The sequence below is a fragment of the Pseudophryne corroboree genome, chromosome 2 (genome assembly GCF_028390025.1).
Source record: "Pseudophryne corroboree isolate aPseCor3 chromosome 2, aPseCor3.hap2, whole genome shotgun sequence".
Lineage (NCBI taxonomy): Eukaryota > Metazoa > Chordata > Amphibia > Anura > Myobatrachidae > Pseudophryne > Pseudophryne corroboree.
In genome coordinates this window covers 487,779,608-487,806,768 of record NC_086445.1, presented here as the reverse complement: position 1 = coordinate 487,806,768, position 27,161 = coordinate 487,779,608, and the positions used below count along the sequence as shown (strand labels likewise).

General features: G+C 48.8%; 1 protein-coding gene across 7 annotated transcripts in view; it reads right to left on the bottom strand.

Annotated features, from left to right (window-relative positions):
- Positions 1–27,161, bottom strand: part of RAD51C (RAD51 paralog C) — a 207,942-nt gene that overhangs the window by 122,598 nt on the left and 58,183 nt on the right. For all 7 annotated transcript variants that reach the window (XR_010226127.1, XM_063953901.1, XM_063953898.1 and 4 more), the window contains exon 3: positions 14,892–15,058. Coding sequence is in view for 6 of the 7 variants with exons in the window: in XM_063953901.1 (XP_063809971.1) it covers positions 14,892–15,058 (167 nt within the window). In the remaining variant the exon portion in view is untranslated. The remainder of the gene's footprint in view (positions 1–14,891; positions 15,059–27,161) is intronic.

Here is a 27,161-nt window from a genome sequence, read left to right as displayed (position 1 = left end):
ACTAGTGGGTAAGGTCTTAAACCAGACAGAATGCTGGGTGTGTTCACAAGTACCTCAAGGTCAGAGCAAGTCAGGATTAGTACCGTACCCTTTAGCAATAGATGAGGTACTCGAATTACGGGGTGGGAGACCGGTGGACAAGAAATTTAATATTTCTAGGCCCCCTAGTTTGAAGCTCCACCAGTATCATGTAGATAGATCCTTAATGTGTTTCAACATTTCCAATTCCCGAAAACCAGGAAATTGGAAGGTGACATGGAATAATCAAACCATGGCATTTTCGCACAGAGCTGATAGGATACCTGTAGACTCTGAACTTATACGCCAAATAGCCAACAGTGGAAGGTACTTCCGGTATAGGTATACTCAAGGAAGCCAGACCATGCGGGTTGGAGAAGTATCACCAGGGTACTGTGCGCATATCATACAGCCTGATACTTGTACTGAACAGATGAGAGAACTAGGGATTGGGTTTTTCACTTGGAAAGTTTGCAATATGGTAATGTCATATTCTGTCCCATATGTTCTCCCCGATGATGCCTATTTCATATGTGGGAGGAAGGCGTATAAGTGGCTTGCCCCAAACTCAGAGGGATTGTGTTATGTTGGAAGAGTGTTGCCAGAGGTCATGACCATAACCCATGATAAGATGAAAGACATTCACCGCAGTGCTCAGGCTCCTTATACTCATACTCACTATGAACACATTGTTAAGAGACACCTCATAGATAGGACAGAGCACGTAGCCTCTGATTTGATCCACGAATCCACCGGGATTCAATTCCTTCTCGCATTAGACATCACCCGTACTGCCAGAGGAATTATAATTTGCGTATGATCGCTCCCGCGGTCCTGCGCGTGGTATGGGTATTTACGGCGGAGTTTGTGAGCGCATAGAGGGTTATCAGAACATTACATATTTAATCCAAATAGTGCACATTGTACACATAGCCCCCCTGCACCACATCAGCAAGTATCAACAGTTTAAATGATTCCAGGACTAAGGGATTCGCCTTTGCATGATAGGAAGGGACAGACTAAGGTTATAAGGTGATGTCTATTATCCAGCTGTAGGGTATTTTAAGGGTAACATTCCGGTGTTGGGTAGAGGAAGATCGCATGTTCCTGCGTATAGTTATGTGCAGAAGTAGAATATAGATATAAACTGTATTTACTGTATATTATGTATGCGGCGGGAATCCAGAGGAGACCACCCACAAGAGCAGTTGAGAAAGACATCGCCCACCTTTTCAAATCAACCTATGACCTCTCCTGTAATGTAAAGATGCATCTCTGTGTCCAATGGACAAAGAGATTACAGTATCCATTGTATTGCTTTTGGAAGTAGTGTATAGAAAACCTGTTGCTGCCTGGCCGGTCAGAAGACTCTTAACGCTATCTACCTGATTAGCGGAGGACTGGACCAGGAAGTGCTTGCGAATATACTCACGTATGTACATTGACTGTAGTCATTTACTCTGTTGTATATTGTAGTGTATAAATTGTATTGTTATCATCTTCCAGATATATACGCTGAGGTGTCGGAGCCCAGTGTTTAACTACAAATCGGTGTTGTGTCCTCTTTTCCCTGCTAGGGTTTAAAGCGTATTACATTACCTAACTGTATAAGGTTTAAAAGTGTATTGATAAGGTGTGTACGCGCTGCGGGTACTTTGTACCGTCAGCGCTGCATAAGGTTAAAGGTGTAACATCATTGCAGTGCTTTGCTGCATAAGGTTTAGAGTGTAATAATATCATTGCATTGCATTACTAATAAGGTTTAAAGTATATCAAGAGTGTGTGCGCGCTGTGTGTACTTCGTACCCCCAGTGCGGCGTTTGTACGCTAAGACCGTACAAGGTACGGGACTCTGTACGCAAATAGCGTACAAAGTACGTGGCGTGAGTATTAAGTCTAGTGGCCGCAGCGGCTCCATGATAAAAGTGTGTTTAAAAGTATAGCTTTATGGTTTAAGATAATATCGACATTATCAGAGGGTGGCACTGTAGCGGGCACAAGAACTCGGTGTACAAAGGAAGCATCCTGGGAAGCGGCGGTATAAAAGGCATAGAACCTTATAAACGTGTTCCCGGAGGACTACGCAGCCGCCTTGCACAATTGTTCAAGGGTCGCACCACAGTGGGCCGCCAAAGAAGGTCCAACCGACCGAGTAGAATGGGCCTTAATGGTAGCAGGAGCTGGACGACCAGCCTGTACATAAGCATGTGCAATCACCATTCTAATCCATCTGAGTACAAAAAGAGAATCAGATTTCCTAACGGAGGAAGTTCTCTTCACATAGATACGGAGATCCCGCACCACATCCAAAGACCGTTCTTTGGGAGACAACTCAGGAGAATTAAAGGCCGGAACCATAATCTCCTGGTTAAGGTGGAAAGAAGACACCACCTTAGGTAAATAACCTGGCCATGTTCTAAGAACCGCCCGGTCACGGTGAAAAATCAAATAGGGAGACTTGCAGGATAATGCACCCAAGTCCGAGACCTTACTAGCTGAAGCAATAGCCAGCAAGACTAGGACCTTAAGAGAAAGTCACTTAAGGTCAGCAGAGGCAAGAGGCTCAAAAGGAGACACTTGCAAGGCCTCCAAAACCACCGACAAGTCCCAAGGGGCCACATGCGGCACATAACGATGCTGAATCCTCAATACACCCTGAGTGAATGTATGGACATCAGGTAGGGTGGCAATCTTTCTCTGAAACCAAACCGCAAGGCAGAGATGTGAACCTTGAGGGAGGCCAGACGCAAGCCTAAGTCTAGGCCCTGTTGTAGAAAGGCCAATAGTTTGGCCGTACTAAACTTGAAAATGTCATGATTGTGAGACGCACAGCAAGTAAAGTAAGCATTCCAGACCCTATGGTAGAACCGAGCAGAAGCCGGCTTACGGGCCTTTAACATAGTTTGAACGACCGCCTCAGAAAACCCTTGGCCCGCAGGACGGAAGCCTCAAGGGCCATGTCGTCAAAGTCAGACGGGCTAAATCCTGGTTAACACAAGGGCCCAGAACGAGGAGGTCTGGTCGTTGTGGAAGTAGAAGGGGACGATCCCACGACAGACCCAGTAGATCGGAGAACCAGTGCCGTCTGGGCCACACTGGAGCGACCAGAAGCAGGTTTCCTCCTTCTAGATTGAACTTCTGTATTACAGGGGCAGGAGTGACGCTGGAGGGAACACGTACAGTAGCTGAAAGTTCCATAGAATTGCCAGAGCGTCCACGAACGCAGCTTGAGGATCCCTTGTCCTTGCTTCAAAGAACGGAACCTTGTGATTGTGTCGAGACGCCATCAGATACACATCTGGGAGGCCCCACGTGTCCACGAGAAGTTGAAACACCTCCGGATGGAGGCTCCACTATCCTGCGTGTATGTCCTGACGACTGAGATAGTCTGTTTCCCAGTTCAGGACGCCCAGAATGAACACTGCGGGTATGGCCGGCAGATGGCGTTCTGCCCACTGAAGAATCCGTGATACTTCCCTCATTGCCATGTGGCTTCGAGTGCCGCCCTGATGATTGATGTACGCCACCGTGGTGGAGTTGTCCGATTGTACTTGAACAGGTCTGTTCTGTATGAGATGCTGGGCCATTGTCAACGCATTGAACACTGCCCGCAGTTCCAGAATATTTATTGGGAGTAGAGACTCCTCTTTGGTCCACCGACCCTGAAGAGAGTGTTGTTCCAACACCGCACCCCAACCTCTCAGACTGGCATCCGTAGTCAGAAGGACCCAGTCGGATATCCAGAAGGGACGGCCCCTGCTCAATTGTTGGTCCTGCAGCCACAAGCTCAATGACAGGCGGACCTCCGGAGACAATGAGATCATGTGAGATCTGATCCGGTGAGGCAGGCCGTTCCACTTGGTCAGAATTAACTTCTGCAGAGGGCGAGAGTGGAACTGAGCATACTCCACCACGTTGAAAGCCGACACCATGAGACCCAGCACTTGCATTGCCGAATGTATTGACACTTGCGGACGAGATAGGAAGCATCGAATCCTGTCCTGAAGCTTCAGGACTTTCTCCCGAGACAGGGACAACCATTGGTTGTGAGTGTCTAATAACGCTCCCAGGTGTAACATGCTCCGAGCAGGAACCAAGGAGGATTTCCTCCAGTTGATCAGCCACCCGTGGGCTGTCATGCACTGGACCGTCAGATCGAGATGACACAGAAGCTCTGGGGAATTTGCCAGGATCAACAAATCGTCCAAGTACGGTAGGATCCTGACCCCTTGACGGCGGAGTATAGCCGTCATGACTGCCATTACTTTGGTGAAAACTCGGGGAGCCGTTGTCAAACCAAAGGGTAACGCCCGAAATTGGTAATGAAGGTTGCCCACCGCAAACCGCAGGTAGTGTTGATGAGATACCACAATAGGAATATGCAGGTAGGCATCCTGTATGTTCAGGGAGACCATATAGTCCCCAGGCTCCATGGCCAGAACAATAGAGCGCAGAGTTTCCATACGAAACTTGGAGACCCGCACATGCTTGCTCAAGGACTTCAGATTGAGAATGGGCCGCGAGGACCCGTTCGGTTTCGGGACTAGAAACAGCGGTGAATAGTATCCCTTGCCTCTCTGAGCCAGAGGCACCTGTACCACCACTCCTGTGGTCAGAGGGAATGTACCACCGAGTGCAACGTGTTTGCTTTTGTTGGATCCAGAGGCACATCTGTCAAGCAAAACCGCTGCCGGGGACGATTCTTGAAGGGTATGGCGTAACCTCGAGCGACGACTTCCCCCGCTCAGGTATCTGAAGTGGTCTTCAACCATTCCTGGGCAAAACCTAGAAGTCGGCCTCCCACCTTGGGATCCCCCAGAGGGAGGCGCGCCCTGTCATGCGGCAGGCTTGTCCTTTTTGGAAGCTGGCTGACGCTTCGGTCTGGGCTTGGCAGGTCTGGAAGAACAAGCTTCTTTGGATACGCCTGACCTTTTGCTTTTTCTGGAGGACGAAAGGGCCGAGGGAAAGTACTTTTAGCCTTCTGCGTTGAAGGAGCCATACTAGGTAGGCAAGCTGTTTTAGCTGTAGCCAGATCAGCCACAATCTTATTGAGGTCTTCTTCAAAGAGAATATCTCCCTTGAAAGGAAGCACCTCCAGGGTTTTCTTGGAATCCATATCCACCGACCAGGATCTCAACCAAAGGATACGTCTGGCCAAGACGGACGTAGTAGCAGCCTTGGCCGCGAGCACCCCGGCATTGGAGACCGCCTCCTTAAGGTACAGAGAAGCCGTGGCAATATACGACAGACATTGTAGAGCATGCTCAGAAGCATTGGAAGGCAGTTCCGCCTCAAGTTCCTGAGCCCACGCCTCAACAGCTTCAGCAGCCCAAGTCGCTGCAATTGTTGGCCTATGCACAGCCCCTGTTAGGGTATAAAAACAGCCCTCCAAACGTCGATCCGTCGGTTCCTTCAGAGAGGTGACGGTAGTTACTGGCAGAGCAGAGGAAACAACCATACGCACCACATGAGAATCTACAGGCGGAGAGGTTTCCCAATCTTTACATATCTCCGCAGAGAGAGGATAGCGAGCCAACAGTCTCTTATTCGGTGTAAATTTTGTCCCCGGATTTTCCCAGGATTACTGACGTATGTCAACCAGGTGTTCAGAATGAGGTAAAACTTGTTTAACCACCTTCTTACGTTTAAACCTATCCGGTTTCTTGGAGACAGTCTGAGGCTCAGGATCATCAGCCACCTGAAGAATGAGTATGATTGCCTCAATCAAATCTGGGACATCCAGCGACTTCCCTTCCCCATCAGAAACATCAGTGTCTGTGGGATCAGTATATACGCCGTCCTCGTCAGAGGATGTGTCTGGAATAGCAGTGGATTGGGAGGAGGTAATGGCCCGTTTAGAAGACGACTTAGTCTTAGGCGGGCGAGAGTGACACTTCGATTTAGTCATAGATCGGTTCAAATGCTGTAACTGAGTGGAAAGCTGATCCGCCCATGGCGGGTTTACTGCAGGGACCATAAACTGTTGCAGTGACATAGGTGATCCTACAGGGGGCGTCAATTTAGTCACAAGCGTGTTTAACAATTTGGAAAATGTAGCCCAAGGTGGGTCTTGTGATGCCCCATGTGCTACCGACCCACTGGGGGGTAAGGAACCCCCTGAACCTGAACTCTCAGCTGCCATATTATCCTCCGTTACGTCCGCGGCCTCACTACCACGCAGTGTGGGAGAAGCCCCAGCGTCGTTGCCACGTGTAGCAGACATAACTATGTGCACAATATTTGGCAACCAGGTACAAAGTGTAGCAGCACTATACCTATCAAGAACTCTCAGTAAAGCGTGCCTATGATAGCACAAATCAGGAGTTCAATAGATATAGATTAAATGGTGACTATAAATCATAAGTAAAAATACACCGTCAGTATATCTTGTGATACAATCCTATATTAAACAGAAAGAAAAACCTGAAACACTTGGCCCCCTCAGGTATAGCAATATAGGAATAGCCCACTAAGTGAAAATAAGATTTTACTCACCGGTAAATCTATTTCTCGTAGTCCGTAGTGGATGCTGGGGACTCCGTAAGGACCATGGGGAATAGACGGGCTCCGCAGGAGACTGGGCACTCTAAGAAAGAATTAGGACTACTGGTGTGCACTGGCTCCTCCCTCTATGCCCCTCCTCCAGACCTCAGTTAAGGAAACTGTGCCCGGAAGAGCTGACATTACAAGGAAAAGGATTTTGGAATCCAGGGTAAGACTCATACCAGCCACACCAATCACACCGTATAACTTGTGATAACTTACCCAGTTAACAGTATGAACAACAACAGGGCATCAGATCAACCCTGATGCAACTATAACATAACCCTTATGTAAGCAATAACTATATACAAGCATTGCAGAAGAAGTCCGCACTTGGGACGGCGCCCAGCATCCACTACGGACTACGAGAAATAGATTTACCGGTGAGTAAAATCTTATTTTCTCTAACGTCCTAGTGGATGTTGGGGACTCCGTAAGGACCATGGGGATTATACCAAAGCTCCCAAACGGGCGGGAGAGTGCGGATGACTCTGCAGCACCGAATGGGCAAACACAAGGTCCTCCTCAGCCAGGGTATCAAACTTGTATAATTTTGCAAAAGTGTTTGAACCCAACCAAGTAGCTGCTCGGCAAAGCTGTAATGCCGAGACCCCTCGGGCAGCCGCCCAAGAAGAGCCCACCTTCCTTGTGGAGTGGGCTTTCACTGATTTAGGATGCGGCAATCCAGCCGCAGAATGAGCCTGCTGAATCGTGTTACAGATCCAGCGAGCAATAGTTTGTTTTGAAGCAGGAGCACCCAGCTTGTTGGATGCATACAGGATAAACAGCGAGTCAGTTTTCCTGACTCCAGCCGTTCTGGCTACATAAATCTTCAAAGCCCTGACTACATCTAGTAACTTGGAATCCTCCAAGTCACGAGTAGCCGCAGGCACCACAATAGGTTGGTTCAAATGAAAGGATGACACCACCTTTGGCAGAAATTGCGGACGAGTCCGTAATTCTGCCCGTCCATATGGAAAACCAGATAGGGGCTATTACATGACAAAGCCGTCAAATCTGACACACGCCTAGCCGCAGCTAAGGCCAATAGCACGACCACCTTCCACGTGAGATATTTTAACTCCATGGTTTTAAGTGGCTCAAACCAGTGTGATTTCAGGAAACTCAACACCACGTCAAGATCCCAAGGTGCCACTGGTGGCACAAAAGGGGCTGAATATGAAGCACTCCCTTTACAAACGTCTGAACTTCAGGAAGAGAAGCCAGTTCCTTTTGAAAGAAAATGGATAGGGCTGAAATTTGGACCTTAATGGACCCCAATTTTAAGCCCAAAGTCACTCCCGACTGTAGGAAGTGAAGGAAATGGCCCAGCTGGAATTCCTCTGTAGAGGCATTCCTGGCCTCACACCAAGCAACATATTTGCGCCATACACGGTGATAATGCTTAGCAGTCGCGTCCTTCCTAGCCTTTAATAGCGTAGGAATAACCTAATCCGGAATGCCTTTTTCTGTTAGGATGCGGCGTTCAACCGCCATGCCGTCAAACGCAGCCGCGGTAAGTCTTGGAACAGACAGGGCCCCTGTTGCAACAGATCCTGTCTGAGAGGCAGAGGCCATGGGTCCTCTGTGAACATTTCTTGTAGTTCCGGATACCAAGTACTTCTTGGCCAATCCAGAACAATGAGTATTGTTCTCACTCCTCTTTTTCTTATGATTCTCAACACCTTGGGTATGAGAGGAAGAGGAGGAAACACATAAACCGACTGGAACACCCACGGTGTCACTAGTGCGTCCACAGCTATCGCCTGAGGGTCTCTTGACCTGGCGCAATACATTTGTAGCTTTTTGTTGAGGCGGGACGCCATCATGTCCACCTGTGGCAGTTCCCATCGATTTGTAATCTGTGTGAAGACTTCTTGATGAAGTCCCCACTCTCCCGGGTGGAGGTCGCGCCTGCTGAGGAAGTCTGCTTCCCAATTGTCCACTCCCGGAATGAACACTGCTGACAGTGCTTGCACGTGATTCTCCGCCCAGCGAAGAATTCTGGTGGCTTCTGCCATCGCCACCCTGCTTCTTGTGCCGCCCTGGCGGTTTACATGAGCCACTGCGGTGATGTTGTCTGATTGAATCAGCAACGGTTGGTTGCGAAGCAGATGCTCCGCTTGACTCAGGGCGTTGTATATGGCCCTTAGTTCCAGGATATTGATGTGCAGACAAGTTTCCTGACTTGACCACAGACCTTGGAATTTTCTTCCCTGAGTGACTGCCCCCCATCCTCGGAGGCTTGCATCCGTGGTCACCAGGACCCAGTCCTGTATGCCGAACTTGCGGCCCTTGAGAAGGTGAGCACTCTGCAGCCACCACAGAAGAGACACCCTGGCGGATAGGGTGATCAGCCGATGCATCTGAAGATGCGATCCGGACCACTTGTCCAACAGGTCCCACTGAAAGTTCCTCGCATGGAACCTGCCGAAGGGAATGGCTTCGTAAGACGCCACCATCTTTCCCAGGACTCGCGTGCATTGATGCACCGACACCTGTTTTGGTTTTAAGAGGCCTCTGACCAGAGTCACGAGCTCCTGAGCCTTCTCCGCCGGGTGAAAAACCTTCTTCTGGTCTGTGTCCAGAATCATGCCCAGGAAGGGCAGACGCGTCGTAGGAATCAGCTGCGACCTTGGAATATTCAGAATCCAGCCGTGCTGTTGCAACACTTCCCGAGAGTGTGCTACGCTGATCAGCAACTGCTCTCTGGACCTCGCCTTTATGAGGAGATCGTCCCAGTACGGGATAATTGTGACTCCTTGCTTTCGCAGAAGCCCATCATTTCTGCCATTACCTTGGTAAATATTCTCGGTGCCGTGAACAGATCAAACGGCAACGTCTGGAATGGGTAATGACAATCCTGCACCACAAATCTGAGGTACGCCTGATGAGGTGGATAAATGGGGACATGAAGGTATGCATCCTTTATGTCCAGAGACACCATAAAATCCCCCCCTTCCAGGCTTGCGATGACCGCTCTGAGAGATTCCATCTTGAACTTGAACCTTTTCAGGTATATGTTCAGGGATTTTAAATTCAATATGGGTCTGACCGAACCGTCCGGTTTCGGTACCACAAACATAGTCGAATAGTAACCCTTACCTCGTTGAAGGAGGGGAATCTTGACCACCACCTGCTGAAGATACAATTTGTGAATTGCAGTTAACACTGTTTCCCTCTCGTGGGGGGGGAAGCCGGCAGGGCCGTCGGTGAGGTGGCATCTTCTCAAAGTCCAGCTTGCATCCCTGAGACACAATATTTATTGCCCAGGGATCTAACAGGGAGTGAACCCATGTGTGGCTGAACTTACGCAGGAGTGCCCCCACCGGGCCTAGCTCCGCCTTGTGGAGCCCCAGCGACATGCGGTGGATTATTGTAGAGGCCGGGGAGGACTTCTGTTCCTGGGACCTAGCTGTGTTGTGCAGCTTCTTTCCTCTGCCCCCGCCTCTGGCAAGAAAGGACGCACCTCGGACTTTCTTGTTTCTTTGTTCTAAAGGCTGCATTTGATAATGTCGTGCTTTCCTAGGCTGTGCAGGAATATAAGGCAAAACAACAGAATTACCAGCTATAGCTGTGGAGACCAGGTCCGAGAACCCTTCTCCACACAATCCTCAGCCTTCCATATATGCCTCTTAAGTCGGCATCATCTGTCCATTGCATATTCTACAGGACACGTCAAGCAGAAACCGACATAGCTTTGTCTCTAGGACCCAGTATACTCATGTCTCTTTGGGCATGTTTTATATATATATATATATATATATATATAAATCTCTTAAGACAGCATATATATATATATATATATATATATATATATAAAAATATATCTATATATACATATATCTATATATATCTACATACTAGGGTCTCAATTTCTGCTGATAAGGTACCTGACCACACTGCCCCAGCGCTATAAACCCATGCCGACACAATCGCCGGTCTGAGTAGTGTACCAGAATGTGCACGCTATCTGCAGGATCCCTGAGAACAGCTGTTACGACAGGTTACCTTTTGGGCAAACGTGACACCCTAGGGGAAGATTCCCATCGTATCCTGGCCCTAGTGGGGAAAAGATACTGCCTGAGAATTCTTTGTGGGAAACTGCAGTCTCTTGTCTGGAGATTCCCGCTCTTTTTCCTCATGAAAGGAGGGAAATTTACCTCAGCTTTCTTCCCCTTAAACATGTGTACCCTTGTGTCAGGGACAGATGAGTCATCAGTGATATGCAAATCATCTTTTATTACAATAATCATATATTGAATACTTTTCTGCCATTTTGGCTGTAACTTTGCATTATCGTAGTCGACACTGGAGTCAATCTCCGTGTCGACATCAGTGTTTATTATTTTGGATAGTGAGCATTGAGAGACACTGAAGGTCTCTGCGACAGAGTGACAGACATGGGTAGATTTCCTGTCTGTTCTCTAATCTTTTGTGCAATAAATTCACCTTAGCACTTAATTACACATATCCAACAGGTGTCGGCGTTGTCGACGGAGACACCCTCACACACACATATTTGCTCTATCTCCTCCTTAGGGGAGCCTTTTACCTCAGACATGTCGACACACACGTACCGACACACCACACACACAGGGGATGATCTATTTGAAGACAGTTCCCCCACAAGGACCTTTGGAGAGACAGAGAGAGAGTATGCCAGCACACACCCCAGCGCTATATGACCCAGGAATCACACAGTAACGTAGTGTTAACCCAGTAGCTGCTGTATATATTGTTTTTACGCCAATTTATGTGCCCCCCCTCTCTTTTCACCCTCTTCTTCTGCAGGGGAGAGCCTGGGGAGCTTCCTCTCAGCGGAGCTGTGGAGAGAAAATGGCGCTGGTGAGTGCTGAGGAAGAAGCCCCGCCCCCTCAGCGGCGGGCTTCTGTCCCGCGATTTTGTGTAAAAATAATGGCGGGGGCTCATGCATATTACAGTGCCCAGCTGTATATATGCTGCTTTTTGCCAGGAGGTACTCAATTGCTGCCCAGGGTGCCCCCCCCTGCGCCCTGCACCCTACAGTGACCGGAGTGTGTGGGTTAGTGTGGGAGCAATCGCGCACAGCTGCAGTGCTGTGCGCTACCTCATATGAAGACAGGAGTCTTCTGCCGCCGATTTTGACGTCTTCTTGCTTCAAACCGCCGGCTTCTGTCTTCTGGCTCTGCGAGGGGGACGGCGGCGCGGCTCCGGGAACAGACGACCAAGGTTAGGTTCCTGTGTTCGATCCCTCTGGAGCTAATGGTGTCCAGTAGCCTAAGAAGCGCAACCTAGCCGCAGTTAGTAGGTTTGCTTCTCTCCCCTCAGTCCCACGTAGCAGAGAGTCTGTTGCCAGCAGAAGCTCTCTGAAAATAAAAAAACCTAACTAAAATACTTTCTTAATAGCAAGCTCAGGAGAGCTCACTAAAATGCACCCAGCTCCTTCCGGGCACAGATTCTAACTGAGGTCTGGAGGAGGGGCATAGAGGGTGGAGCCAGTGCACACCAGTAGTCCTAATTCTTTCTTAGAGTGCCCAGTCTCCTGCGGAGCCTGTCTATTCCCCATGGTCCTTACAGAGTCCCCAGCATCCACTAGGACGTTAGAGAAATACCCTTTAATAACTGCACTGGACTAGCGAGTGTAGTATGGCTGAGCGCCGGTCAACTTACCGACGCCGGGATCCCGGCAGCATACCGACGCCGGGATCCCGGCGGGGAGGGGCGAGTGCAGCAAGCCCCTTGCGGGCTCGCTGCGCTCGCCATGCTGCGGGCCCGGTGGCGACCTGCGGTCACCACGGGTTCTATTCCCACTCTATGGGTGTCGTGGACACACACGAGTGGAAATAGTTCCTGTTGGTCGGCATGCCGACCATCGGGATACTGAGCCGGCGGGATGGTGAAGTAGGTCATGTGACTGTCGGTCAGTAGACCGGCGGTCACATGAATACCACCCGGACTAGCAATACAAAGTAATACTCAGTATGGCTATATGTGATAACAATAGATATAACAATGCACAGTAAACACTGGATGTATATCACAGGGTGTTTGTACCACAACCCTGAATGTATGCACTCTTTCTTAAATAACACTGTCCCAGTGACAAGTAGAATACTTAAGTGTCCTGTAAGAAGACAGCACTGGCAATCAGGCGGTTCTACGCAGGAGGATTTGCCCCAGCAGTCCTAGAAACAGCTCAGCTCAATCTATGATGGCCGCTGGTCTGGAGTGAGGGAGAGCTATGCAGCTCCAAGGCAGGAACATTGCTGAAATGGCGCCCTGGGGGTGGGGGGAGGGGCCTCAGGTCCGACCTACTCCCCCCTGCTGGCATCCCCACAGGGTACTGCGGGCTGAAAACGAGGTTAATATAAAGAAAACCCCCCCTGACCTGTACCCATGAATGTCCCTGGTGGCTAGTGGAGCGGCTGCCCGGTAATCAGTGGCCACGCCAGCGGACGCCTCCTACGGCTGTGCTGGATTGCGGTAAAGTGCGGGCACAGAAGCCCCTTACCTCCCCCTTGTCAGCGCCCCCGCGATCCGGGAGGACGGGGTGCGAGTGACTGACCTGTTAGAAGAAACCGGAGCCTTCGCTGCAGTGAACCGGTAACCAGGGCGCGGGAGTATACAGCGCCGCTGGGGTTGATGGAGCTGCACGCAGGGAAGTCTGTGAGACTTTTCCTGCTGCAGCCCTGTAGTATTCTAACAAGAATCTTCTGTCTTTTCTTCTTAAATGAAGCTCTGAATAGGCTGCCTGAGGAAGCCCCCTGTAAAGTGCCTGCATACTGCATGGCACCAACTTACAAACTGAGCTCCCTGTGCATGGAGGCGGGGTAATAGAGGAGGCGGCGCTGAGCATCTTGGGAACAGTCAAAAGCTTTGGGCCTGTTGGTGCCTTGGATCAAGATCCTACTCTACACCCGATGTGAATCCTTGTGGAGCCCAGTGTACCCCGCAGCAGAAAAAGTTCTTTTTGATAGTATGAGGCCAAAAAATCCATCGCGTTAAATTTTTCCTGGAATTCAACTGTCCATATCTTCAAAGGAAAACATTATTTTACTATGACATTAGTATAGCTAACTATCCAAGTGGACACAGTCACAATCATAAAATAACATACTTTAAAGTTACTTAGTTCCTGTGAGAATGTCATCTAAAATTGCTTTCACAAATTGCGCGTAAAATTTGAAGTCCAAAAGCCAAAAAGAAGCATTACTGATTTTCCTGAAACAACATTCATTAAAAAGAGCATTTTGCTTCAGGAGGGAGAAAACAGGCTTTAAAATTAGGTTATTTTCGGCTTACATAGTACTTAATAATATGGACAACATTGCATGTTTAAACTGGGGTTGTTGGAGCAGCAGTGAAGGCATCCTATAGGACCTGCCTCCCACTGCCCGCTCTGTAGAAAATAAATAAAAGTAACGGGGACCACTCAAAAGCAGACCCCAACCCCACCCCATCCCCGGCTAATGTGGAAATGGTTCCCACTCCTTCCGGCACCAGACTAAAAACTGGCTGGTCATGGTCTGGGAAGAGGGAGTCCTGGGCTGCTGGGTAAATCAAATTAACTGTTTCTTGCCTAGTCTCTCCTCTCTAGGCTATACACACCTGTGCCCCCTAGAGGAGGAAGAAGAAATACCGCTGTCCCCAATCCTAGCTTGGGTTACTCATATGAAAATAATAAACTTAACGTGTTAACTAGCATTAATGCACAGACTCTGACAAGAAAATAAAAAAATCACTGATAAGTGCTGCCGGCAGTGTTCACTTTGGGGCTAGCTAATAGCCCCTGCTGGTCAGTCAGGCCCACAGTAAATTGAATTCCCCCTTAATATTGTACTTAAAAAAAAAATAATAATAATAATTTAGTTGGTCAGGAAACAAAGAAGATGACTACACTTTGTGGTATAGCATGTTATTACACATAGAGCCATGACCAAAGGTTTTGAGAATGTCACAGGTATTGGTTTTCACAAAGTTTGTTTTAGACCTTTGTTTCAGATGTTACTATAGTATACCGAAGTAAAATTACAAGCACTTCATAAGTGTCAAAGGCTTTTATTGACAATTACATTAAGTTTATGCAAAGAGTCAATATTTGCAGTGTTGACCCTTCTTTTTTAAGACCTCTGAAATTTGCCCTGGCACGCTTTCAATCGACTTCTGAGCCACATACTGACTAATGCCATGGCTGTACAGCAGCAGGTGTAATCACAAAGGTCTAATCAGCGTAGTGCACAGTCTCCATACCTGTCATATAAGTCTGTACACCAGAGGGTATCAGGAAGGTAATATTTATCCGTGTAAGTGAATTATTTTTTTTTAAATACAGTGCATACAGTACATACCATCTTGCTGGTTGGCTTGTGTAATAAGACAGCAGTGCTGAACACAAGCATTTGCAATGTCCACCAGCCTTTCAACCATGAAACTGTTCTCTGTATCAATGTATATTGTTTCACCATCAATGCCACCAAAACATTCTGGGATCTGCACATCTACTGCAAGTTGCATACTGAAAAATAACAAAAAGGGACGCTTGATTGGGGTACAGAAAATAACAACATAAAATTAATTACAAAGTTAAATAAACACAGTAAAAAAGGAAAATGATAGAGGTACTGTAAAATGTATGAGTGACAAAGTCCTGTGTCAACAGAATACTTTATCTGTTTTATAATGCAGACACTTACAAAAGACAGGCGTGGATTATTAGATCTACACTAGGGTCAAAAAGTCAACATGGAATATGAAGACAGTAGAAAAGGTCGACAGGGTCAAAAGGTCGACATGAAAATGGGTGACACAAAAAAAAGGTAGACATATCTGTATTTATTTTTGGGTGTTTTGTCACTTTTTTGCCACAAACAAGCCCCATTAGTGTACTGCATTGCTCGCTATGCTTCGAGCAGGTTCCTATTCACAATTGTAGTACACAAGGATGGTAAAGTATAAAAAAGTTAAAATAAAATGTAAAAAAAATAAGAATTTACTCACCGGTAATTCTATTTCTCGTAGTCCGTAGTGGATGCTGGGGACTCCGTAAGGACCATGGGGAATAGACGGGCTCCGCAGGAGACTGGGCACTCTAAAAGAAAGATTAGGTACTATCTGGTGTGCACTGGCTCCTCCCTCTATGCCCCTCCTCCAGACCTCAGTTAGGGAAACTGTGCCCGGAAGAGCTGACACTACAAGGAAAGGATTTGGAATCCAGTGTAAGACTCATACCAGCCACACCAATCACACCGTATAACTTGTGATAACCATACCCAGTTAACAGTATGAACAACAACTGAGCCTCAATCAACAGATGGCTCATAACAATAACCCTTTAGTAAGCAATAACTATATACACGTATTGCAGAAGAAGTCCGCACTTGGGACGGGCGCCCAGCATCCACTACGGACTACGAGAAATAGAATTACCGGTGAGTAAATTCTTATTTTCTCTGACGTCCTAGTGGATGCTGGGGACTCTGTAAGGACCATGGGGATTATACCAAAGCTCCCAAACGGGCGGGAGAGTGCGGACGACTCTGCAGCACCGAATGAGCAAACTCAAGGTCCTCCTCAGCCAGGGTATCAAACTTGTAGAACTTAGCAAATGTGTTTGAACCCGACCAAGTAGCAGCTCGGCAAAGCTGTAAAGCCGAGACCCCTCGGGCAGCCGCCCAAGAAGAGCCCACCTTCCTTGTGGAATGGGCTTTTACTGACTTTGGATGCGGCAATCCAGCCGCAGAGTGAGCAAGCTGAATCGTGCTACAGATCCAGCGAGCAATAGTCTGCTTCGAAGCAGGAGCGCCAACCTTGTTGGCTGCATACAGAATAAACAGCGAGTCAGACTTTTTGACTCCCGCCGTTCTGGAAACATAAATTTTCAAAGTCCGGACTACGTCCAGCAACTTGGAATCCTCCAAGTCCCTAGTAGCCGCAGGCACCACAATAGGTTGGTTCAAATGAAACGATGATACCACCTTAGGGAGAAATTGGGGACGAGTCCTCAATTCTGCCCTGTCCATATGGAAGATCAGATAGGGGCTTTTACATGACAAAGCCGCCAATTCTGACACACGCCTAGCCGAAGCTAAGGCCAATAGCATGACCACTTTCCACGTGAGATATTTTAGCTCCACGGTCTTAAGTGGCTCAAACCAGTGGGATTTCAGGAAATCCAACACAACGTTAAGATCCCAAGGTGCCACTGGTGGCACAAAAGGAGGCTGAATATGCAGCACTCCCTTTACAAACGTCTGAACCTCAGGCAGTGAAGCCAGTTCTTTTTGAAAGAAATTGGATAGGGCCGAGATCTGAACCTTTATGGACCCTAATTTGAGGCCCATAGTCACACCTGACTGTAGGAAATGCAGAAAACGACCCAACTGGAAGTCCTCTGTAGGGGCCTAACTGGCCTCACACCAAGCAACATATTTCCGCCATATGCGGTGATAATGCTTTGCTGTCACATCCTTCCTAGCTCTTATCAGCGTAGGAATTACTTCATCCGGTATACCCTTTTCCGCTAGGATCCGGCGTTCAACCGCCATGCCGTCAAACGCAGCCGCGGTAAGTCTTGGAACAGACAGGGCCCCTGCTGCAACAGGTCCTGTCTGAGAGGCAGAGGCCATGGGTCCTCTGTGACCATCTCTTGAAGTTCTGGGTACCAAGTCCTTCTTGGCCAATCCGGAACAATGAGTATTGTTCTCACTCCTCTTTTTCTTACTATTCTCAGTACCTTGTGTATGAGAGGAAGAGGAGGAAACACATATACCGACTGGAACACCCACGGAGTTACCAGTGCGTCCACAGCTATCGCCTGAGGGTCCCTTGACCTGGCGCAATATTTTTTTAGCTTTTGTTTAGGCGGGACGCCATCATGTCCACCTGTGGCCGTTCCCACCGATTTGCAATCTGCTCGAAGACTTCTTGATGAAGTCCCCACTTTCCCGGGTGGAGGTCGTGCCTGCTGAGGAAGTCTGCTTCCCAGTTGTCCACTCCCGGAATGAACACTGCTGACAGTGCTTGTACGCGATTCTCCGCCCAACGAAGAATCCTTGTGGCTTCCGCCATCGCCACCCTGCTTCTTGTGCCGTCCTGTCGGTTTACATGGGCGACTGCCGTGATGTTGTCTGACTGAATCAGCACTGGTTGGTCTCGAAGCAGGGGCTCCGCTTGACTCAGGGCGTTGTATATGGCCCTTAATTCCAGTATGTTTATGTGCAGACGAGTCTCCTGACTTGACCACAGCCCCTGGAAGTTTCTTCCCTGAGTGACTGCCCCCCATCCGCGGAGGCTTGCATCCGTGGTCACCAGGACCCAGTCCTGTATGCCGAACCTGCGGCCCTCGAGAAGATGAGCACTCTGCAGCCACCACAGAAGAGACACCCTGGCCCTCGGGGACAGGGCGATCAGCCGATGCATCTGAAGATGCGATCCGGACCACTTGTCCAACAGATCCCACGGAAAGATCCTGGCATGGAACCTGCCGAAAGGAATGGCTTCGTATGACGCTACCATCTTTCCCAGATAGATAGATAGAGAGTCTCCCACACACACGGGATAGCAGAGTTACCAGCCGGCTGGTTATCAAGACACCCCTGTGCAAAGAAGGGGCACAAGGCGGGATAGTGACCGCTACCTCCGAGAAAGCTGACAGTGAGTAAGCAGCCGGGAGGAACATCGCTGCTATAGAGGTGATATACGGACTCCAGATAAGGCTGAATAAAAGAGCTGCAGCCGGGAGGGTTATCATCCAACTGCGGTGAAAGAGGTTTGCTGACTGACCCATAAAAAGTATGCTAAGACATTGTATCTGTCAATAACAGCTTTGGATTTAGCACAGATATATTCTTTGCATGGCCATGCATGACTGCTTTTTATCAAACGAATACTGCAGTCAAAACTAACAAAAAGTGACTAATTGCATTATTAAAGTAACTGGCACTTATTAACTGCAAAGAAAAGAACTACCAGGTGCATGCGTATATTGCTACATTGGATATGTGGACTGAACAGTAAACCTGTAGCCAAAATAGAAAGTATCAATTAAGGACTTTCAAACAGAGATTTGGTGCACGTTTATAATACAGCTTTTTTGCAGGTCACTGTTTATATGTATTGGTGTAATGTACATGTGTTTTACCAAAATATGAGTCAATTTTATTGATACTGGCCGGTATTATTATTTTTAGTTTTAAAATTAATCATTTAATAATAAAATCTACTGCAGATTAAATTAGCGCTCTCCCATTGTTTTCTTGTTCCTTTTAGAAAAGGATAGACAGCATCTGATTGGTTGCTATGGATACTATTTCTAGCCACAAGTTGCACAGTCTGCAGCCACAAGGCAATTGGTCAATATGTTAGTAAATACCAACAGATCATCACAGCCAGCTGCTATCAGCAGGCTTAAAATTGGTAGCAAATCTTAATATACATGTTCTTATATAGGTAAATACAAGTAATCCCACACAACAAAAACACAATGCGATTATTTTAATGCAGTTAGTTCATCCTATATGCTAAAATGTATTCAGTAATGAGCCCGAGCGTGTGCTCAAGACCCCACAATTTATTTTCCCACTGCCCATACTTTAGATTGCAAGTGACCTGCAAACTTTTACTCATTGGATATGGCCAATAGAGGCTGTGGTGCTTATCTTTGGTTTTGGATCCAGGTCATAAACTGGATGCACACTATAAGATTATCTGTATAATCTTTCTATTTGAACTGAAAATCTGGTAATGTATAGGAGCAAATGACAATTGACTGTTTGCTCCCAACAGTGGAAAACAGACAAAAATGGACGTTCAAACAAGTTGGTTAAATCCATTTGATTTAACCAATATATCCGAACAACCATTTTCTTACATTTAACGGCTTTTGGGAGCAAATGGTTGATTGTAATTTTCTCCCATACATTACCAGATTTTAGCTCCATCCAGAAAGATTGGACAGATAATCTTATAATGTGCATCCATGTTAACTCCTACTCCAGTGGTTCTCAAACTGTGTGCCGTGGTACCCAGGGATGCCTCGGGACACTTGCAGGGGTGCCCTGGGTTGATGGTGCAAGACCAATTCAAATTGTTTATGGACAATGTAATAGGCAAAACCAGTGCTGGTAACTGTCAATCATAAAATATGTGGACAAACAGAAGCAAATCTTGCCCTACACCGCACAATTGAACCTAAGGATGACATTTAAACACAATTTACTTAATTTAATATTTCTTTCTAAATTTCTTAATAAGAAACATTTGGCCCAGGGGAGCCATACAAAAATTCTGATACTCTAAGGCAGAGGCGGATTTAGAGCTCATGGGGCCCTAAGCGAAATACCGATTTGGGGCCCCCCTACCTCAAACAATCCATAGCACTATATTTTTGTTCTGACATGCACGCGCCCCATTCACTGGAATGAGAGCGTCTGTGTGCACTCCCGGCGGGGCTAATCGGCGACCAATCAGACAGAGAGTGCCCCATAGAGGTACTGTGCCCCACGGCGCGCGCGCATAAAAAAAAATGGGTGTGGCCAATTAAAATGGGACGTTGAAACACAGACATATGCCCCAATAGTGCAGTGCCAGATCCACAATTGCCCCCACAGTGCCAGGTCCACAATTGACCCCACAGTGCCAGGTATACAAATTCCCCCACAGTGCCAGGTATACAAATGCCCCCACAGTGCCAGATCCACAAATGCCCCCCCAGTGCCAGGTATACAAATGCCCACACAGTGCCAGATCCACAAATACCCCACAGTGCCAGATCCATAAATGCCCCCACAGTGCCAGGTATACAAATGCCCCCACAGTGCCAGATCCACAAATGCCCCCACAGTGCCAGGTATACAAATGCCCCCACAGTGCCAGATCCACAATTGCCCCCACAGTGTCAGATCCACAATTGCCCCCACAGTGTCAGGTAATACCTGACACTGTGGGGGCAATTGTGGATCTGACACTGTGGGGGCAATTGTATACCTGACAGGTATACAAATGCCCACACAGTGCCAGGTATACAAATGCCCCCACAGTGCCAGGTAAACAATTGCCCCCACAGTGCCAGGTATACAAATGCCCCACAGTGCCAGCCAATTGCCCCCACAGTGCCAGGTATACAATTGCCCCCACAGCAGCCAGTGCTGCAGCTGCTTACCGCTGCTGCACTGCTGCTGCTGCTCCTCCTCCGGGCTCCGGCTGTGAGGGACGGGTGAGTCAGGAGAGGAGAGCGCCCGCCAGCGCGGCTGTGTCTGGCGCGGCGGCGTATAGCGGACTTCGGTAAAACTAGCCGCCGGTTCGTGAGCCAATCAGAGCTCGCGGACCGGCGGCTTCTGATTGGCTGCCGGTCCGCGAGCTCTGATTGGCTCACAAACCGGCGGCTGGTTTGAAGTCCGCTATACGCCGCCGCGACAGACACAGCCGCGCTGGCGGGCGCTCTCCTCTCCTGACAGCTGAGACACGCTGCCGCCGGACAGAGCGGCAGCGTCTCAGTGACACAAGCGGGGGACCCGCTTCGGGCCCCATGACCCGGCGGGCCCTATGCAACCACAAATGAGTGCCGCCACCCCAGGGGACAGAGAGCTGTCCACATCCATATCATCATCATTCACATCAGGCTGATCAGAATCAGACTGGAGCACCTGTGGCAGTGAGCGTTTTTGTGAAACCAACAGAGGGGGTTGAGAAGCCTTTCTGGTATCTGCTGCTTTAGCCATACAATCAATAGACTGTTTCAACACCTGTCTCTCCTTTTTAGCTGCAGCTAATTCTGAATTTACATTCTGAATCATGCTTTTAAAATTATCTAACCAGTCAGGTGCCCGTGAACTGTGTCCCTGTGGAGATAAGGAGCAATGTTTATAGATGAGGGACCCCGCTGATGAAGGGGTAGAGTTACAAGCAGCACACATAACCATGTCCACAGACATATTTATACAAATGTAATACAGCGCAGCTCAATAAAACACTTCCACACAGACTCTAGAGAGCCCCTGGAGTGACACTGAGAAATGGAGACCAGCACACAAAGTACAGCAGCAGAGTGTGTGAAATTATGTGTACAACCTGATAGAAGTGCAGCGGCGCTACCGCTGATGTGCTCCCCCCCTGCTATGACCCCCTGGTACCAGTACACACAGTCTATAACAGCGTGGGTCCCTGGAGGAGCAGCGTGCATGCAGCCTTGATGATCCACAGCAGCAGGAAATGGCGCCTCTGGTTCCCCTCCGGGATGCAATGGCGCGCGGTCCCTTCAGTTTTTTATACTGGCCATGTTAACAAACATACATACACACATATAATAAGATTTTACTTACCGGTAAATCTATTTCTTGTAGTCCGTAGAGGATGCTGGGACTCCGTAAGGACCATGGGGATAGACGGGCTCAGCAGGAGTTAGGGCACTTTAAGAAAGCTTTGGATTCTGGGTGTGCACTGGCTCCTCCCTCTATGCCCCTCCTCCAGACCTCAGTTAGCGAAACTGTGCCCAGAGGAGATGGACAGTACGATGAAGGATTTTTGTAAATCTAAGGGCGAGATTCATACCAGCCACACCAATCACACCGTATAACTTAAGATAAACTTACCCAGTTAACAGTATGAACAACAACATAGCCACGGTATCACCGAAAGCTATAATATAACCCTTATGTAAGCAATAACTATATACAAGTCATGCAGAAGAAGTCCGCACTTGGGACAGGCGCCCAGCATCCTCTACGGACTACGAGAAATAGATTTACCGGTGAGTAAAATCTTATTTTCTCTAACGTCCTAGTGGATGTTGGGGACTCCGTAAGGACCATGGGGATTATACCAAAGCTCCCAAACGGGCGGGAGAGTGCGGATTACTCTGCAGCACCGAATGAGCAAACAGGAGGTCCTCCTCAGCCAGGGTATCAAACTTATAGAACTTCGCAAAGGTGTTTGTCCCCGACCAAGTAGCTGCTCAGCACAACTGTAATGCCGAGACCCCTCGGGCAGCCGCCCAAGAAGAGCCCACTTTCCTAGTGGAGTGGGCCTTAACCGATTTCGGTAACGGCAATCCTGCCGTAGAATGCGCCTGCTGAATCGTGTTACAGATCCAGCGAGCAATAGTCTGCTTTGAAGCAGGGGCGCCAACCTTGTTGGCCGCATACAGAACAAACAAAGCTTCAGTCTTCCTGATCCGAGCCGTTCTGGTCACATAAATCTTCAAAGCCCTGACTACATCCAGGGACTCGGAATCCTCCAAGTCCCTTGTAGCCACAGGCACGACAATAGGTTGGTTCACATGAAAAGATGAGACCACTTTTGGCAGAAAGTGAGGACGAGTCCTCAACTCTGCCCTATCCACGTGAAAAACCAAGTATGGGCTTTTATGCGATAAAGCCGCCAATTCTGAAACACGTCTCGCCGAAGCTAACGCCAACAACATGACCACTTTCCACGTGAGGTATTTCAACTCCACAGTTTTAAGTGGTTCAAACCAAGGTTACTTGAGGAAACGTAACACCACGTTAACATCCCAAGGCGCCACCGGAGGCACAAAGGGAGGCTGAATATGCAGAACCCCCTTCACAAAAGTCTGTACCTCAGGAAGAGAGGCTAATTCTCTTTGAAAGAAAATGGATAAGGCCGAAATCTGGACCTTTATGGACCCTAATTTTAGGCCCAAGGTCACTCCTGTTTGAAGGAAGTGAAGTAGACGGCCCAAATGGAACTCCTCCGTAGGAGCAGCTCTGGCCTCACCCCAAGAAACATATTTCCGCCATATACGGTGATAATGTTTTAACGTCACGTCTTTCGTACCCTTGATCAGGGTAGGAATGACTTCCTCCGGAATTCCTTTTTCCGCTAGGATCCAGCGTTCAACCACCATGCCGTCAAACGCAGCCGCGGTAAGTCTTGGAACAGACAGGGCCCCTGCTGCAGCAGGTCCTGCCTTAGAGGAAGAGGCCACGGATCTTCTGTGAGCAACTCTTGCAGTTCCGAATACCAAGTCCTCCGTGGCCAATCTGGAACAATGAGGATTGTTCTGACCCTGCTTATTCTTACAATTCTCAACACCTTGGGTATGAGAGGAAGAGGAGGAAACACATAGACCGATCTGAACACCCAAGGTGTCACCAGAGCGTCTACCGCTACCGCCTGAGGGTCCCTTGACCTGGCGCAATACCACTTTAGCTTTTTGTTGAGACGGGACGCCATCATGTCTATTTGAGGCAGGCCCCACCGATCCGCGATCTGTGCAAAGACTTCTTGATGAAGTCCCCACTCCCCCGGATGCAGGTCGTGCCTGCTGAGGAAGTTCGCCTCCCAATTGTCCACCCCCGGGATGAACACCGCTGACAGCGCGCTTACATGGCCTTCCGCCCAGCATAGAATCCTGGTCGCTTCTGCCATGGCTACTCTGCTCCTTGTTCCGCCTTGGCGGTTTATATGAGCCACTGCCGTGACATTGTCTGACTGAATCAGAACCGGTCTTCTCCGAAGTAAGTTCTCCGCTTGACGCAGGGCGTTGTATATGGCCCTCAACTCCAGGACGTTGATGTGGAGACAAGTCTCCAGGCTTGACCAGAGACCTTGGAAATTTCTTCCCAGTGCCACTGCTCCCCAGCCTCGGAGGCTTGCGTCCGTGGTCACCAGCACCCAGTCCTAAATGCCGAACCTGCGACCCTATAGAAGGTGAGCACTGTTCAGCCACCACAGGAGAGATACCCTGGTCCTGGGAGATAGGGGGATCCTTTGATGCATTTGTAAATGGGACCCGGACCACTTGTCCAAGAGGTCCCATTGAAAAGTCCTCGCATGGAATCTGCCGAAAGGGATGGCCTCGTATGAAGCCACCATCTTCCCCAGGACCCGCGTGCACTGATGCATTGAAACCTTCTTTGGTTTCAATAGGTTCCTGACCATGGTCATGAGTTCCTGGACCTTTTCGATTGGAAGAAAAACCTTTTTCTGGTCTGTGTCTAGGATCAGGCCCAGAAAGGTCAGACGCGTTGTAGGAACTAGCTGGGACTTCGGTATATTAAGAATCCAGCCGTGTAGCTGCAACGTCTTCATGGACAGAGACACGCTGTCCAGCAACTTCTCCCGAGATCTCGCCTTTATTAGGAGATCGTCCAAGTACGGGATAATTGTGACCCCCTGCCTGCGCAGGAGCACCATCATTTCCGCCATTACCTTGGTGAAAACCCTCGGGGCCGTGGAAAGCCCAAACGGCAACGTCTGAAATTGGTAGTGACAGTCCTGCACTGCAAATCTCAGGAACGCCTGAAGGGAGGGGGGGGGGGAATATTGGAACATGAAGGTATGCATCCTTTATGTCCAGGGACACCATCCAATCCCCCCCCCTCCAGGCTGGCGATGACCGCCCGGAGTGATTCCATTTTGAACTTGAACCTTTTCAAGTACAAGTTCAGAGATTTCAGGTTTAAAATTGGCCTGACCGAACTGTCCGGTTTCGGGACCACAAACAGGGTTGAATAATATCCCTCTCCCTGCTGGAGATGAGGAACTGTGACAATCACATGTTGAACACACAATTTTTGGATTGCTGTCAACACTGACTCCCTCTCTGATGGGGAAGTCGGCAGAGCCGATTTGAAAAACCGGCGAGAAGGCAAGTCTTTGAATTCTAGCCTGTATCCCTGAGCAACAATCTCTACTGCCCAGGAATCCACCTGCGATTGAACCCAGACGTGGCTGAAAAACCGAAGACGAGCCCCCACCAGATCTGCCTCCCCCCGGGAAGCCCCAGCGTCATGCGGTGGACTTTGCAGATGCAGGGGAGGACTTCTGCTCTTGGGAACTAGCTGTGTGCAGCTTCTTTCCCCTGCCTTTTCCTCTGGTAACAAAGGACGATCCCCGCACCTTCTTGTTTTTATTGGAACGAAAGGACTGCATTTTATAATGAGGTGCCTTCTTAGTATGCTGCGGGGGGACATAAGGTAAGAAATTCGACTTACCAGCCGTAGCCGTAGAGACAAGGTCCGAGAGGCCATCTCCAAACAACTCCTCCCCCTTGTATGGCAAGGACTCCATGTGCCGCTTAGAATCGGCATCTCCCGTCCACTGCCGGGTCCACAGGAGTCGCCTAGCAGAAATAGACATAGCATTTATTCTGGAGCTTAATAAACAAATGTCTCTCTGAGCATCTCTCATATACAAGGCAGCATCTCTGATATGCTCTATGGTCATTTGAATGGCATCCCTATCTAAGGTGTCAATCTCCGCAGATAAGGAATCTGCCCATGCCACAATCGCACTACAAACCCAGGCCGACGCCATAGCCGGTCTAGCAATAGTACCGGAGTGAGTGTAAATGTGCTTCAAGGTAATTTCCTGCCTGCGATCAGCCGGTTCCTTGAGGGAAGCCGTATCCTGAGAGGGCAGTGCCACCTTTTTGGACAAGCGTGTCAGCGCCTTGTCCACTTTTGGTGAAGATTCCCAGCGTATCCTATCAGTTTGTGGAAAAGGACACGCCATAAGAATCCTTTTGGGAACTTGTGGTGTCCTATCTGGAGAGTCCCAAGCCTTTTCGCACAATTCACTTAATTCAAATGATGATGGAAAAGTGACTTCAGGCTTTTTCTCTTTATACATGTGTACCCTCGTGTCAGGGACAGGGGGTTCCTCAGTAATATGCAAAACCTCTTTAATGGCAATAATCATGTACCGAATACCTTTTGCCACCTTCGGTTGTAATTTTGTATCTTCATAGTCGACACTAGTCAGAATCTGTGTCGGTATCTGCGTCATCGATCTGGGATATGGTGCGCTTCTGAGACCCCGACGGGCCTGGCGCCACAGGGACAGGCATGGACTGGGTACCTGACTGATCCCTAGCTTCTGCCTTGTCTAACCTTTTATGCAATAGATTGACATTTGCATTCAAGACATTCAGCATATCCACCCATTCCGGTGTCGGCGTTGCCGACGGCGACCTGACATTCAAACACTCCCCCACCACAGTAAGCGAGCCTTCCTCGTCAAACATGTCAACACACGCGTACCGACACACTTCACACACACAGGGAACCCCTTTTCTGAAGACAGTATCCCTGTCAAGGCCCTTTGGAGAGACAGAGAGAGAGTATGCCAGCACACACCCCAGCGCAATAACCCTGAAGACCAACACAAAATGTTTTTCCCCAGCAGCGCTGAGTAATATGTAAACCGCCAATTATGTGCCCCCCCTCTCTTTTAAGCACCCTTTCACCGTGTGTAAGCAGGGGAGAGACCGGGGAGCTTCCTCTCAGCAGTGCTGTGGAGAGAAAATGGCGCTGGTGAGTGCTGAGGGAGAAGCCCCGCCCCCTCGGCGGCGGGCTTCTGTCCCGCTCAAACTTAGTAAAATATGGCGGGGGCTCTTTTATATACATGTACAGAGCCCACCTGTACATGTATATAGTCTTTTTGCCATGCAGAGGTTTATATTGCTGCCCAGGGCGCCCCCCCCCTGCGCCCTGCACCCTTACAGTGACCGGAGTGTGTGAGGTGTATGGGAGCAATGACGCACAGCTGCAGTGCTGTGCGTTACCTCAGTGAAGCTGAAAGCTTCTGCCGCCTGAGACGTCTTCTAACTTCTGTACTTCTGGCTCTGTGAGAACGGCGGTGCGGCTCCGGGGGTGGAC